The 15,894-nt window shown below is 32.9% G+C and overlaps 1 protein-coding gene across 1 annotated transcript in view; it reads left to right on the top strand.

Moving 5' to 3' along the window:
* The window catches only part of CHMP2B (charged multivesicular body protein 2B), a 26,920-nt gene extending 11,463 nt beyond the window's left edge, over window positions 1–15,457 (top strand). The window contains exons 2-6 of the mRNA XM_010966455.3: window positions 2,417–2,508; window positions 7,133–7,327; window positions 10,227–10,329; window positions 13,456–13,562; window positions 13,768–15,457. Coding sequence (XP_010964757.1) covers window positions 2,417–2,508; window positions 7,133–7,327; window positions 10,227–10,329; window positions 13,456–13,562; window positions 13,768–13,878 — 608 coding nt within the window. The 3' untranslated portion in view covers window positions 13,879–15,457. The remainder of the gene's footprint in view (window positions 1–2,416; window positions 2,509–7,132; window positions 7,328–10,226; window positions 10,330–13,455; window positions 13,563–13,767) is intronic.
* Window positions 15,458–15,894: the final 437 nt, after the last annotated feature.

Genomic DNA, 15,894 nt, shown 5'->3' on the forward strand with positions numbered 1-15,894 from the left:
AAAGTGAATAGGTCAGTGGCATTTTGTACATTCATAATGTTGTATAACCACCATTGCTAGTTCCAAAACATTTTCATCACCTCAAAATAAAACCTTGTGTCCATTAAGCAGTGACTCAGTAGCCCTCCCCGACTCCTGCCGACCCCCAACTCTTGGCAACTATCAGTCTGCTTTCTGTCTTTGTGGATTTCCCTATTCTGGGTATTTCACATGAGTGTAATCATATCTGGCTTCTTTTCCTTAACATAATATTTTTGAGGTTTATCCATGTTGTAGTATGTATCAGTACTTCATTTATTTTTATAACTGAATAATATATATTATATAAATATATGTATATGTGTGTGTGTGTGTGTGTGTGTGTGTGTGTGTGTGTGTGTGTGTTTGTGTGTATACCACAATTTATCTACCTGTTCATGGACATTTGGGTTCTTCCCACCTTTTGGCTGTTGTATATAGTGCTGCTGTGAACATTTGTGTAGAGTATTTGTTTAAGTACCTGTTTGAGTTCTTTTGGGTAGATACCTAGGAGGGGAATAGTGGGGTGATTTGGTAATTTTTTGTTTAACTTTTTGAGGACCCACCAAACCGTTATCCAAAGTGGCTGAAATAATTTACATTCCTACTGGCAATGTACAGGGGTACCAATCTCCACAGCCTCATTGACATGTATTACCCTTTTTTGTTTTTGATTGTAGCCATTTTGGCAGACGTGGAATGGTATCTAATTTCCCTAATGACACTTTGCATCTTTTTCATGTGTTTATTGGCCATTTGTATATCTTCTCTGGAGGAATGTCTATTCAAGTCCTTCACTCATTTATTAATTGGGATATTGGTCTTTTGTTTTTGAGTTGTAAGAGTTCTTTATATATTTAGGATACTAGACTCTCTAATGCGCCCGTGTGCACACTCGCTCTCCCTCTCTCTCTCTCTCTCTCTCTCTCTCTCTCTCTCTCTCTCTCTCTCTCTCTCTCTATATATATATATATATATATATATATATATATAATTTGCAATATTTCTCCCATTTTCTGGGTTGTCTTTTCACTTGATAATATCCTTTGATGCATAGTTTTTAATTTTCACAAAGTCCAGTTTATCTATTTTTTCTTTTGTTGGCTTTTGCTTTTGGTGTCATATCTAAGAATCTACTGCCAAATCCCAGATCATGCAGATTTACTCCTGTGTGATGTTCTAAGAGTTTTATGATTTTAACTCTTATATTTGGGTCATTAATTTTTTTTTTTAGTTAATTTTTATATATAATGTGAGGTAAGGGTTCAGTTTCATTCTTTTTCATGTGGATATCTAGTTTTCCTGGTGCCTTTTGATGAACAGACTATTCTTCCTCTTGTAGTGGTGGTTTTATATCTGCCTCTTTACTAAAAAGGTACTCTAGTGAAGTGATTAGGTTCACTGATTCAGGAGACAACACTTGGATCCAAATCTGGCATCATTACCACTTACTACCTTGTGACCTTGGGCATGTTATTTAAACTTCCTCTCAATTTTCTTATATATAAAATAATAGAAAAAGCAACTCCATAGCATTATTGTGAGCATTATACTGTATAATATATATAAAGCACTTAGCAAGATTCCTGACAGTGAGAGAACAGTTTTGGCAAAAATAACTGTCCACGTCTGTGATCCTTCAAAGAAATCACTGTTTAGGAACAACTAACCCAAATTATAGTTCATCAGGCTTAGACTAATTCTTTAATTCTTCAAAAGGTGAGACTGATGCATCCAGATGAATTGAGATAAATTAGAAAAACATTAGCAGTGAGTGGACACTTACAGTGGAGTACATCAGCCATTGTATATGTTATTTACTCCTTAACAATTCCTATTTTATAATAAACCTGAGGTTTAGGTGGTAACTAACTTTGCAAGGTATCGTCATCTAACAATCAAGTGGCAGAGGTTGAATTCAGATCCACTTCTGCTTCATTGGAATGTCTGCTACTTCGCTCTGTTACGATGTAAGTACTTAGTGTAGAAGAAAAGATTTGGTAAACACATTGCCTCTTCCTTGGAATTTCACATAATATTGGAGTAAGGAGAGATAAAACAGGTTTGTGTTTGTGTGTTTGTGTGTGACGTATGTGCCATATAAAACATGTATACTAATCAGTTCTTTAAGGGAATATTTTATTGTGATTTATATATATACTTTTGGCTCAACCTCAGAATATAGCATATTTGTACTTCTGTAATTTTTTATATAATTAATATTTATAATTCATTTTAACATTTGACTACTTTTTTAGTATACTGAATTGAAACAAGAATTTTTAACATCTAGTAAATTAAGATTTTTTAAATTGAAGTTTCTGAGTTCAGTATTTTAAATGGTATTGAAGAAGATTTTACAATCTATACATTTAGGTTTCTTTTGTGGTTCTCTTAGATGTAATAAAGGAACAGAATCGAGAGTTGCGAGGTACACAGAGAGCTATAATCAGAGATCGGGCAGCTTTAGAGAAACAAGAAAAACAGCTGGTAAGTAGAACATTAAATTTCAGTTTAACTTTTCAGACAAATTTAGAAATTAGTGTTGGAATAATTAGCTAACTAGCAAAAAGACACAAGGCAGGTGGTAAGTGATTTACTTTACTAAGAAATGGCATTTAACGCCTTCTTGCAATTTCTGCTTACCTTTGTTTACTGTGTCATTCCGCTGACTTTTACCAGGAGTCTGTGTGTTCTGCTGATTATAAAATCAAATTATTCTTCAGTTTGTGATAGTCATGAATGCCTAGAAGAAATATTGCTCAGAACAGAGCCACCTTCTTCTCTGTTCACAGCAAAGATAAAATAGTCCTAGAAACCAAGGGAGAGTAATAAAAAAAAAATTATGCTAACTCAGAGGTATCTTACTTGATATTTTAACTATTATTGGGTCTGTGATAATGACTGTACTTTTAAAAATAGATTGCCTGGCTATCGTTAAATATTTTTATGTTTTTAAATATATGGTGCATAAAATATTTTTTAAAACAGCATTATTGAGCACTATTGACATGCAATAGACTGTTCATTTTTAATGCACACAATTTGATAAATTGTGACTTATGTATTAACTCATGAAACCATTACACAGTCAAGTTAATGAACATATCCATCATCCCCAAAAGTTTCTTTAGTCCCTTTGTAATCCCTTCTGCCTACCCCGCCTTGTCTCCCTCCCTACTTAGGCAAACACTGATCTGTCATTGTAGGTTAGTTTACATTTTCTGGAATTTTATATAAATGGAATCATAAAATGGATTCATTTTTATATGGCTTCTTTCACTGTTAAGTATTTTGAAATTAATCAGTATTGTTACATGTATCAATATTAACTCCTTTTTATTGATGAATGTTATTCCATTGTGTGGATGTCCACAATTTGTTTATCCATTCATCAACCAATGGACATTTGAGTTATTTCCAGGTTTGGGTTATTTTGAATAAAGTTGTTACAAACATTCAATTGAAGTCTTTGTGTGAATATATGTTTCCTAGGAATGGGGCTGCTGGACAGATCACAGATTAAATGTATGTTTGACTCTATAAGAATGTTAAACAATTTTGCAACGTTGTTTCCACCAGTTTTATATATACATGAGAGTAAAGTTGTTTCACATCCTGGCCAATAGTTGAAGTTGACAATCTTTATTTTAGCCATTCTAGTGGTGTGTAGTAGATTGTCATTTTTAATTGCATTTCCCTAATTATTAATGATGTTCAGCATCTTTTCATGTGCCTATTTGCTAAGTCCTACCTAAGAAATCTTTGCCTAACCCAAAGTCACTAATATTTTCTCTTATGTTTTCTTCTAGAAGTATTATGCTTTTAGTTCTTACATTTAGGACTGTGAATCTTATTGAATTAAATTGTATTATGTTATCAGGTAAGGGTAGAGGTTCACATTTTGCATATTGAAATTCAGTTGTTCCAGCATCATTTGTTGCTGACATCTTTCCCTATTCAAATGCCTGTTATCTCTGGAAGATCAATTGTGCAGATGCACGTGGGCCTCATTTTGGCTCTGTGCTATTCCACTGACCTGTATGACTATGCCTAAGCCAATACCACACCGTTTTCACTATAGCTTAATACTTAAGTCTCAAAGTTATATAGCATTAACCTTTCAGCTTTGTACTTCTTTTTCCAGAATTGTTTTGGCTATTTTAAGTGCTGTGTATTTTCATATGAATTTTAGAATAAACTTGTCAATTTCTCCAAAAACGATTAGATTTTGATTGGGATTACATTGAACCAAGTTGAGAAGACATCTTAACAATATTAAGTTTTCCAGTCCATGAGCATGCTATACTCTCCATTTATTTAGATTTTAAGTTTTTCTTAGTAGTATTTGTACTGGTAATTATTCAGCTCCTGTGCTTCTTCAGATTTCTGATATTTTTGTTGCTGGTATATAGATACATTCCTTTTTTTTTTTTTTTTGTATATTGATCTTGAATCCTGTAACCATCCTAAAGTCACTTATTGTAGTAGTCATTGTGTAGATTCTGTTAGATTTCTACATAAATGATCACGTCATCTGTGAATAAATAAATTTTTTATCTTCCTCTTCAGTCTTCATTTTTTTTCCCATACCTTACTGCACTGACCAGACCTTCCATTGTTAAAAGTGGAGATAACTTCATCTTTTTTATTGATCTTAGAAGAAAACATTTAGTCTTTCAGCATTAAGTATGATATCAACTGTGAGCTTTTTGTACAGGAAACATTTCTCAGATTGAGGAAGTTTCTTTTTTACCCAGTTTGTCGAGAGTTTTTATCGGAAATTAATTTTGTCAAGTCTTTTTTTTTTTCTGTATCTATTGAGATGATGATCATAAAAGTTTTCCCTCCTCGGTCTGTTAATGTAATAAATTACATCATTGATGGATTTTCCAAAGTTGAATCAAGCTTTTGTTACTGAAATAAACTTCATTGATACTGATGTACTTTTTAAATATTATTTCAAATTGCTGAAATTTTCACAAGAATATTAGCATCTGTGTTCATAAAAGATACGAATTTGTAGTTGTCTTTTTGCATAGTGTCTTTATGTGATTTTGACATTAGGGTACTCCTGACCTAAAAGCATGAATTGATAGCTGTCCTTAACTGTTTTCTTTACTGGAAGGGTTTGTGTGTTTCTTTCTTTAATGTTTGCTAGGACTCATCAGTAAAGCCATTGGGAGTGAAGTTTTCTTTCTGGATAGATATTTAAACTACAAATTTAATTTTTAAAAAATAGATATTGGAGGTAGGGGTATATAGTCCATTTGGTAGAGCGTATGCTGAGCACACGCAAGGTACTTGGTTAAGTTCCCAGTATCTCCATTTAAAAAAGAAAAAAAAAAAAAGGAAATGAATATAAATGAAAAAAAAAAGATACAGAATGGAACAGGCTATCTGCCTTTTTGAATGAACTCTGATAGTGTGCATCTGTAAGGTAATTTGTTCTTTTCTACTGAATTTTAAAATGTATTGATACCTTGTTTATAGTATTTTTATTATCCTTTAACATTTTTAGGATATAAAGTGATGCTCCACTTTGCATTAAATTCATGTGTTCTCTCTGTTGTCTGTCTAAGTTTTTTTTTCCTCTTCTGACTGGTTAGTGGTTTATCAATTTGATCAGTTTCTTGCAAAAAGATAGCTCTTGATCTTATTAATTTTTTGTATTTTTCCTAGTTTATGGATTTCTTTTCTTGCTTATATTATTTCCTTCCTTTCATTTACTTTGTTTTATTTGCTCTTCTTTTTTCTACTTTCTCTAGTTTGAAGTTTACAAGATATTCATTTTTTAAAATATGAGTTTTAGTGCTATAAATTTCTCTCTAAGAACTTTTAACTGCAGCCCACACATTTTGGTATGTGGCATTTTCATTTTATTAAGTTCAAAATATTAACTCATTTCTCCTTTGATTTTTTTTTTTAAACCCATGATTTATTTCAAGCCATGTTGTTTAATTTCTGTTTGTGATTTTCTTTTCATCTTTTTCTTACTGCTTTCTAGTTTAATTTCATTGTAGTTAGAAAACTTACTTTGTATGATTTCAATCCTAGTATAGGTTGAGCCTTGTTTTCTGTTGCAGAATATGGTATATTTTAGTGTGTGGGGGGTTTTTTTGGTTGTTGGTTTGTTCTTTCTTTCTTTCTTTTTTTAGTGTACACTTGGAAAGAGTGAGTATTCTGCTGTTGGTGATGGAGTTTTTAATAAGTTTTGGTTAGGTCAAGTTGGTGATTGTGTGTTTTTGTAATTCTTCTGTATCTCTACAGATTTTCTTTCCACTTGTCCTAACAACTATAGCAATATTCTCAAGAAAGAAATTACTGATACCCCTCATGCTAATTGGGTATTTGTCTGTTTCTCCTTTCAGTTCTATGAGTTGTGCTTCATAAATTTGGAAGCACTGTTGTTAAGTGCATACGTATTTAGGATTCTTTTGACATCTATATATATTGATTTCTATATCATTATGAAATGCTCCTTTTTATTCTGGTAATATTCCTTTTTCTTAAGTTTTATTGATCTGATGTTAATGTAACCACACCAAATTTCCAGATTTTAATAACTATTTAAATAGAATATGTTTTTCTATCCTTTTACTTAGCTTTATTTAGGTAATTAAAGTTGGTTTCTTGAGATAGCTTATAATTGCTTTATGTTCTTATCTGATCTGACAATCTGCCTTTTATTTAGATAATAGATGGACCTTTTCACTTAATGTAATTGTCTGTATTGTTAGCTTTAAATCTACCACTATGCTCCTTTTCTTTTTTTTTTTTTCGCTTTCTCCCACTAACTATCTTTAAGTATCCATTTTTTCCTATCTACTTTTGGATTGAGTTTTTAATTTTCTTCTGGGTTTATTGTGAGTGCTGTACTGTTTTGTAGACTTGCTTTGTATTTATGGATGAAGGTACTAGTTCTTTCTTCCCCATGTAAAAATGTGGAATAAATTGCCCTCTCAAATTACTGTTTTTTTCTGACTTTATAACAGCTTTTGTTCTTCATAATCAGGGGGAAAGAGTATATTGTATATGTTCAATCTGTTCTTCTTAAATCATTGAGAACTCCTCCTTAGTGGTTTTGTCCCTCTCTTTTTATTTCCTCTCTTAGGAATTAGAAATTAAGAAAATGGCCAAAATTGGTAATAAAGAAGCTTGCAGGGTTTTAGCCAAACAGCTTGTACATCTACGGAAACAGAAAACAAGAACTTTTGCTGTAAGTTCAAAAGTCACTTCTATGTCCACACAAACAAAAGTGATGAATTCCCAGATGAAGATGGCGGGTGCAATGTCTACTACAGCAAAAGTAAGTGGGAACCTTTATGTCCATGGCTTTATAAAATTTTATCTGAGATATTTAAACGTCGATATTCAAATCATATTTTAAAGCACCCTCTTACATATATGTGATACTGAATCTTTGTAATTTTTAATAAAATGAGTTATAATACTACAAAATTCAGGTAGGTATTTTGAGATTTATTACTGATTTGTTTTCATATAAATTTTTTGTTTGTTTTAGATCAGTTCCACTGTTCCAAGATTACATGTAGCTTCTAAATTTTTAAACTACTTAAAGTGGTGTTTGCTTTTTTCCCTTAAATTTAAAAAGATTTTGGGGCCTCTTACTTCATTATGCCATAAGTGTTGATATAATAATTAGAATAATAATTTCCTTTTGATTCATTTCCATGAATGTGTCAAAAGGACACATGAATATTGTCAGAAATTATCAGTTAATTTTATCAGGAACTTAGGATTAACTTAGTGTTTATAAAAAAAAAATCAGTGTTTTTTTCTACAGAACTTAAAGGACTGTGAGCCTTTCAGATATTTAATAAATAATGAGCTCCTTAATATATTAAGAACCATGAGAAATCAGAAGAAATTTAAGACAAAGGCTCTGCTTTCACAGATCTAACAGTTCAATTGGAGTGGAAGGAGGTTAAGATACGTCTGAAAAGGAAACTCACCATACATCAGGCTGTGCGAGGTGTCAGTGAACTGCACAAATCCTTGAAGACAATGATCTGAAAGGCTTTGTAAAAGACCTAGGTCCTAAAAATACCCCTAGGTTTTAAACATAGGGAAGGAAGAGTATGAATGTGAAAAGCAAAAGAAAAAAAGCCACAGAGGAGAGAAAGCACAGGTTTATATTAGGAAAATAGCACAGAACAGTTGATTCTTGTTATCCACAGTAGTTCTGGTCTATAAAGTCAGGAACACTGAATCAGGTGTATCGAACCGATGCTCCTAGAGGAAGTGCAGGGTAGGTTTCCTGTGAGCCTTTGGTCATAGTTTTTGTCAACCAATCTATACCAAACCTTGTTTTATGTGTGTTTCTGTTGAAGGACGCCTCACTTATTATAGTTGATTCGTTAAAATTGAACTCATGGTCAGCAGCACTGTAACTCAAGCCCGAACAAAGCTTATCTAACAAATGTCTTTTCTCCACAAGGCCCATCATAGCCCTCTTACACTTAGCAACACGAGAGCACACTTTAGTACTATGCTGGAGGGCATTTTAAACGGTGAAATCACCAACCAGAGGCACAAAATAGACCGCAGGGAAGACACTAGTTTACATTATGAAGGCTGAGTCAAAAAGGAAGAGTGTCACCTTGTTTGACCTAAGCTGGAAACATGGGTGTTGGGTGACTCAAATTTTTTGCTGCTCTGCGCATGTCCACAACTGAACACTGAAGTACTGCAAGTATTGACGTGCAGCTATAAATGTATTTTAGTGAGTGGGCAGATTCACAAGTAAGGAATCCAGAAATAATGAGAATCAACTGTAACTGCCTCTTAGACTGCAGAGCACGTGAAAATAGAATGTGTCCATCTTATGTACAGGAAGTACAGTTCCTTAAAAAAACAGAATATTTCAATATAAGTTTTATTTTCAGTTGTCTTACTCTTGATGGAGCTCAGTCATTTTATAGTGAAAAATACAATTAAGGGCAAAAACTTCTGTTTTCTTTTTTTGGTTTTACAAATCAAAGAACTAAACAGTGCCTAATTGGAGGAAAAGATCATTTATGAGCATCACACACCTCGGCTGGATCACCTTCCAATAATGTTGAGGAAATCTACTCATTTTGCAATTTTCTGCAAGTGATAGGGTAGGAAAAGATACTTCATGTGGTCCTACCATACAGCATTGTCTGACTTAGAATTTTCACTTGAATTTCTTAGAAATATGTTAACTCAGGAAATAGCATATAAACTGAAATCTGAAGTATTGATAGTAAAAACAAATTGAGAAAGGCATTCCAGGTTAGAGGCAGTGTATGCAAAGGTCCTGTGGCAGGAAGGAGCACAGCACATTTGAGGAAATGAAAGATCAGCACAGCTGGAGGGCAATGGTGCAGATTGAGACTGGCTTGTTAAGCAGAGTTCCAATGATGTTTAGTCTCACAGGTCAATTATGGAATTTGGCTTTTAATACTAAGAGCAATGCAAAGCCACTGAGGAGTTAGGTATGTATGGGCTGGTGGGGAATAGGGGAGTACAGTGTCATACTTGAAAAGATTACTTTGGCTACAGCATTGCATAGAAGACTGTGTTTGTGTCGTATCCTTGAAACCAACATGTTTCATACTGTATACACTTAGACACATATATAATGATAATATATAAAATATTTTTGCCATACTAGATAACATTAATTTCTTTTAATAAAATTAGTTGTGAATATAAAACATAAGAAAATTCTTTTCACATATTTTTGCAAAACTCAGTGTTTTGATCAGTTCTTGAAACCATGGTAAAAAATGTATTAATAGGTTAAGTATGTATGCTAGTATATCCTTTAATTTGAACGTCAAACATTTTTGAAAATTTTTGAAAAAAATGTAAAAATTCTTTTTAATTTAGACTTTACCTGCTTGCCACATAGTAGGCAAATGTAGTTTTCCCATTTGAATAGCAATGAGTTTTATGTTGGCAGTGTTTTTTATTACATAATTTTTTGCCTACTGTTCAGATGAGATTTTTCACAGTGGTCTTTATAATATAGATGTTAAGCAGATGGCTTCCGAATGAGTATTTTATTTTTTTCTGGAATACTAACACTTATGTTTCATTATGGCAGAATGTATATCTTTAAAAAGCCTGCCTTTTTTTGATGTGTTCCCTTTGGACTTGTTCCATAGTAAAATTTTCATAATTATGTAGCTAACATGGATCTTTTTATACATTTAAAGACAATGCAGGCAGTTAACAAGAAGATGGATCCACAAAAGACATTACAAACAATGCAGAATTTCCAGAAGGAAAACATGAAAATGGAAATGACTGAAGAAATGAGTAAGTTTAATAACTTGTAATGAAATTTACAGTTTTTCATCTTTGAATTCACAAGTTTATTGACCAGCAACCTCATGTTCTCACCTATGAAGGCCCAAGTGATGAGAAAGAAATGATACAGCTCCCTTCGAGACAGACGTCTTTATTGTAATTTCAGTGTATTTTTATATAAGGCTCAAAATTCTGTTCACATTTAACTGAAGGAAATTGTAAAATATACTATGCCATATTTCTGTGCCATATTTGCCTCAGCAGTTTTATTTTATTGATTAGTGGACCAAAACCAACTTGTGAATAAAATAGGTCTTCCAGGTGTAAGTAAGGTGGTTTCAGGCTTGTGTTGATTCTTTCATACTGTAGATTTGTTTATATTGGAGGTAGAGATAATGGAGCACTTTCATTCTTTTTTCTTTCTCCCCTCCCAAAGTCTAAATTTAATATTTAGTTTTATCCTTTTTGAATATAAACTACATCTTTTGGTGGAAATACAGAGAATAAAAGGAACAAAGCATATAAAAAAAATTTATCATCATACCACCCAGAGATATTTATTTATTTTCTGTATTTTCCTGTATCTTATAAAGTGAAATAATATAATGTATACAATTTTGAATCTTATCTTGCTTATAAAAGACATAGTAGTACATAATATAAGCATATATGCATGAACTTGAATTTTCTCTGGTCTTTGTTTGCTTTAATATTACGTAACATTAGTATAGCCTAATTTATTAAACCATTCTTACATTGGTTAGTAAGATTGTTTTAAAATGTTCAGTGTATTTGATAATCCTTTGATTAATATGTTTTTATAGTATCTTTGTCTGAATTTCTTTGATATTCTTAAGTATTAACTTTTATAAGATTTTTGGCTCATGCTTCTAGATTTATCCTGGAAAGACCATACCAGTCTTCATTTCGCCAATAACGAAGGAGTGACCCTTCATAGCCCCCTGGGCAACATTGAGGCATTGCCTGCATGATATGTCAAAACTGGCCTCATTGTTTCACAAAGATATTTTCTAATTACTTTACAACTGTGTAGGGATATTGCCAGTTTAGCTCTGCTTATCTGCTAGCATTTTAATTTAACAGTATTTATTGCATAAAATAGTACCTAATTAATTACTAGCATTACTAAATTCACCACTGTTCTAGTTTTCCAATTCAGAGTATCTATTTTCCTTCTAAGGTTTAATGATACTGTATGTGAATCTTTGATAGTTCCAAAAATTCTTTAGTTTTTACTTTAAACCTTTGTTTTTGAAAAAATGTAATTTTTTTTAACATCAGTAAAATTGTAATGACTGAGAGAACTGTCATTGATATAACAATCACAGTATCTAACATGTTTGTGTGGGTTCCAGTGGTGGCACAGGTGCGAGCAGATCTCAGCAGAGGAGTGAACTTTCCCATTAAGCTATAATGAAGTGAATCGATCTGTGCACTTCAGGCTCGTGTCTGTCACACTTGTTATAGTTTGTATTTTAGTTATTGCTGGTTACTTGGTTTTTCAGTAAAGTATATTAACTTTAGTATTTTCATCCAAAGAGAAATTCAAGGTTTTAAATGGACATATCTTTTTCCGATTAGAATTATTATTGTATGATGTTGCTCCAAAACTTGTTCACATTCAAGTTTTATAAACAAGATCTTGGGGAAATTTTTATTATATCTTTGATTAATTTTGTTACACTTTCTCTGAAAGCACTCTTCTGTGTTAAACCCTAATTACACCATTCTGGTGTTTCTCTTCTATCCTTTTCTTTCATTTTTTTCTGCAAGTACTTTTTTCTTTCAGGCCGTTATGGACTCTAACCTGGACTCCCCACCTCCCTTGTTACGTCACTACCGGCTGAGTGTCAACTGCTAAATGATTTTTCCAGAAGTTTACCTCTGAGCATCCCAGTCAGGTTCCCACAGTAATTCTGACTACAAAATAAGATCCAGATCATAAATCAAAAACAAGTTGCTGGTCAAGCCCCTTTGTTTTGTCGTTGAGAACACTGAGGCCCAGAGAGGTAAAATGACTTCCCAGCAAAGTTGCACAGGCACCAAGTGGAAGAATTGAGATGCTAATTAAAGCCTTAACATTCACTTTACTTCTTCAGAGATTATACTCCATTTTTTTGGCCTTAAGCTCTTTAGCATTTTTCCAAATTGACTTTATACTATTAAACTAACACAAAAACTCAGATTGTCAAACCATGCTCATACAAATCAGAGATCTTAACCAGTATCAAGCTTTGTAAGTAATGCCAAGGATACAGGCTGTGAAGATGCACGTGCAGCACAGGGAGAGGGCTTGGGCGTCCCAGACGCTTCCCCAGGTCTCTTCCTCCCGTATTAGACATGAGCTCTTTGACGCAGAATAGATGATGTATCTGATAGGTTTCTTATCATCTTAGATTGAAGAGAGCATGTGCTTTAGGAAATAAGTTACATTTATTGCTCAGATGGTCACCTACCTTATGTGATATTTTCTAGGGAGTCATGACCTGTAAACCGATAGAGTATAGCTGTAGCAACCCTAAATCTTGGACAGCTTGCTAAGAGCATCCCATAGACAAGGACTCTCTTGCTAGCAAATATCAGTCTGTTTACCAGGAGCCCAGTTAGCAGCATTCTTACAGAGAGATCAGGCTAGGTTTCTTGTCTTTCTTCCTCTGGGGACATTCCCCAGTGATTGAGTTAGGTGTGATCACAGGCCAGCTGCTTTAATTCTTTTCCCCTTACACATCTTAAATAACCAAACAGAAGAACTTACTCTTCCTTATTTGTGTCCCGTCACCCTCCACCCCATCTTTGCTTATGCTTCTCTGTCTCTGTTCCTTTAAATCCTCTGTGTCCTTGAAGGAGCCCCTCAGGTGATACTTAACCCCCAAAAGGAAGAATGTAATCTCTTCCCTTTGAAGCTTTATAATCATTTACCTTTCCATTTATCACAATCTGTTTTTTAATCTTTTTCTTCTCTACTTAAGTGTAAACTACCTAAGGTCTTCATTTTTCCCATCTGCTCATCAATTTTATTGTACTATGTAAATTTACAAAGTTGGGCCTTCTTCTAAAAATAGAAACCCAACCTGAAATCTGTTTGAAAGTAACTGTTTTGTTCCCCCCCTCAAGTCAATGACACCCTTGATGACATCTTTGATGGTTCTGATGATGAAGAAGAAAGCCAAGATATTGTGAATCAAGTTCTTGATGAAATTGGAATTGAAATCTCTGGAAAGGTATGAACATCTAATTTTTCTCATTCAGAAATATTTTCTCTACCACTTTTGTCACTTAATTAAATTTCCCTTTATGTTAGGTGCATGTTTTCAATATTTGTTTGGAAAGTAAATTAAACCTCTTTGCAGCACATCCTTTATGTTCTAACCCAAAAGTTTGATAATATAATGCACATTTTTTTCTCTTTTCCTCTTTTTAATGTAGATGGCCAAAGCTCCATCAGCTGCCCGAAGCTTACCATCAGCCTCTACTTCAAAGGCTACAATCTCCGATGAAGAGATTGAACGGCAACTCAAAGCTTTAGGAGTAGATTAATCAAAAAAAGCCATTATATTTTGCCTGTCATAATTTAGTATAAACCAGGCACAGTGCAGATTCCTTTTACAAAATACATTTATTTTGCAAAAATGAAGACCATGAGTAAACAGTTGTTTCCTAGCCCATGGCTATTTTGAATCTTTTGCCAAAGAATGACAATGATGCAAAATGGAAACAGTTTGGATTTTAATTAGAACTGTTTGGGGGTGATGATGTGTAAAAAGTTAACTTTTCTGCATGGCATAGAGAATTATATTCATTACTTAGTGTTGTTTATGTTCTAAATCTTTTTACACTGAATACAAATTTTGTTAAAGCCACTAGGCACCAACTTAAAGAGACTTGTAAAAATATTAAAAGTAAATCATTAATTCTGTATCTGTTACTTGTCCTTTGTAAGTGATGTGTTATGACCACAGGCGATTCGGCTGCCAAATTATTTTTAAATCATCTAAAAGAAGAGTGCTATTTAAACATCTGTCTTAAACAAAAACCATTATGAGCTTTTCTTCTCTCTTTTTTTTTTCCTTTGGGAGAACATTCTAGTTGGTAAGTTTATTACCTTTCAAAATATTCTTGGCACCTGCCTTAAACAGCACAAACATATTGTGCACATATTTAAATTATTTTAACTGACAGTAAAGAATTACAATTTAAACTCAAATTGAAGCCTCTTACAAAAATTATCCAGGCTCTTTTTTGTAAAGCTTATAAAAGTGAATGTAATTAGCAAAAAAACAGACACTGAATTAATAGCATTTTATAGTAATAAAACAGTATATTTTAGTCTTTCTTCCAAGAACTGAAGAGATTTTCTCCACATGAATTAGAATTTAGTCACTTTAACTTTGAACCGTGTTTAAGATGTATTGAACCCTCTAAATCGAAGCCATCATTCCCAATTAAATAACACTGCTGTGACAGAACTCAACCTAAATTTTAAAATAAAAATTAGCATTTTTTTCTTGGTAAATAAACTACAACCATGTCAGAAATTACTGCCTGAATGTGTATTAATGTATTAGCTGTATTTTTTAAGGTGAAGTTGCTATGGTATTTAATGTATGTATGGAAAGTAAGAGGAAAGAAGAAGTGGCAGATGAGTTAGGTAGAACTTAGAATTAGGTGAGTTTTGAAAAATGATGTCATATGTGGGCTCTAGCTCATCCCACCACAAAAACTCTGGAAGAGATCTGATAGTTGTAACCCCGTTAATTTGGGAGAATGGTTATTTCAGACTAATAATGATAATGTAGATACATTTTAGGATTAGTACACATGGCATATGGATTGGTGGGAAAAACAAAAACTGAAACTGTATAGTTTATAATCCATAAACCATTTTATAATGTTCAAAGATAAGGTTCCTTTATTGATAGTATCAAATACAGTTACCCTGCACCATGATGGGTCAGAACCTTTCATGGGTTATGGGATGTTAACCCAGAACTTGTTTTGAATCTTGGATGTACATAATAATGCCAGCTAACTTTATTTACTTTCTTGTTTACATGTGGGGTTTTTTGTTTTTAAAAATTATTTTGTTAAAAACCAATAAAGATTTATTGCTATTATACTTTTTTTTCTTCTGTTACTATTTTTTGGTTTCTGCTAAAGTTAAAAATTTTATGCATATCTGGTAATTTTTCAAAAGAATGATTTTTATTACTTTCTTGGAAGGACAAATTACTATGCTATTTGTGTTTTAATAGTAATTGCTTTTTTAAGAATTAGCACTTGGTAAGGACTGAGATTTATGAATGGAATCATTTTAAGGATTGATGATTTCACATGAAATTTATTGGATAATATCTTCTGGAACTTCCAGGGGATAACTTTTTAAATATTATTTTTAAACAGGTCTTAGTGGGTTTTTTGTTTGTTTGTTTGTTTTAATTTCAGTCAAACATGGATGCCACGGAAAACTTTGGGATCCAAAGGAGAGAGTAGAGTCTTCTGATTTGGCTACATTTATAAAATGCTTCAGTGGCACTTTTCACAATCACTATAAAT

Source organism: Camelus bactrianus, chromosome 1 (assembly GCF_048773025.1).
Source record: "Camelus bactrianus isolate YW-2024 breed Bactrian camel chromosome 1, ASM4877302v1, whole genome shotgun sequence".
Taxonomy (NCBI): Eukaryota; Metazoa; Chordata; class Mammalia; order Artiodactyla; family Camelidae; genus Camelus; species Camelus bactrianus.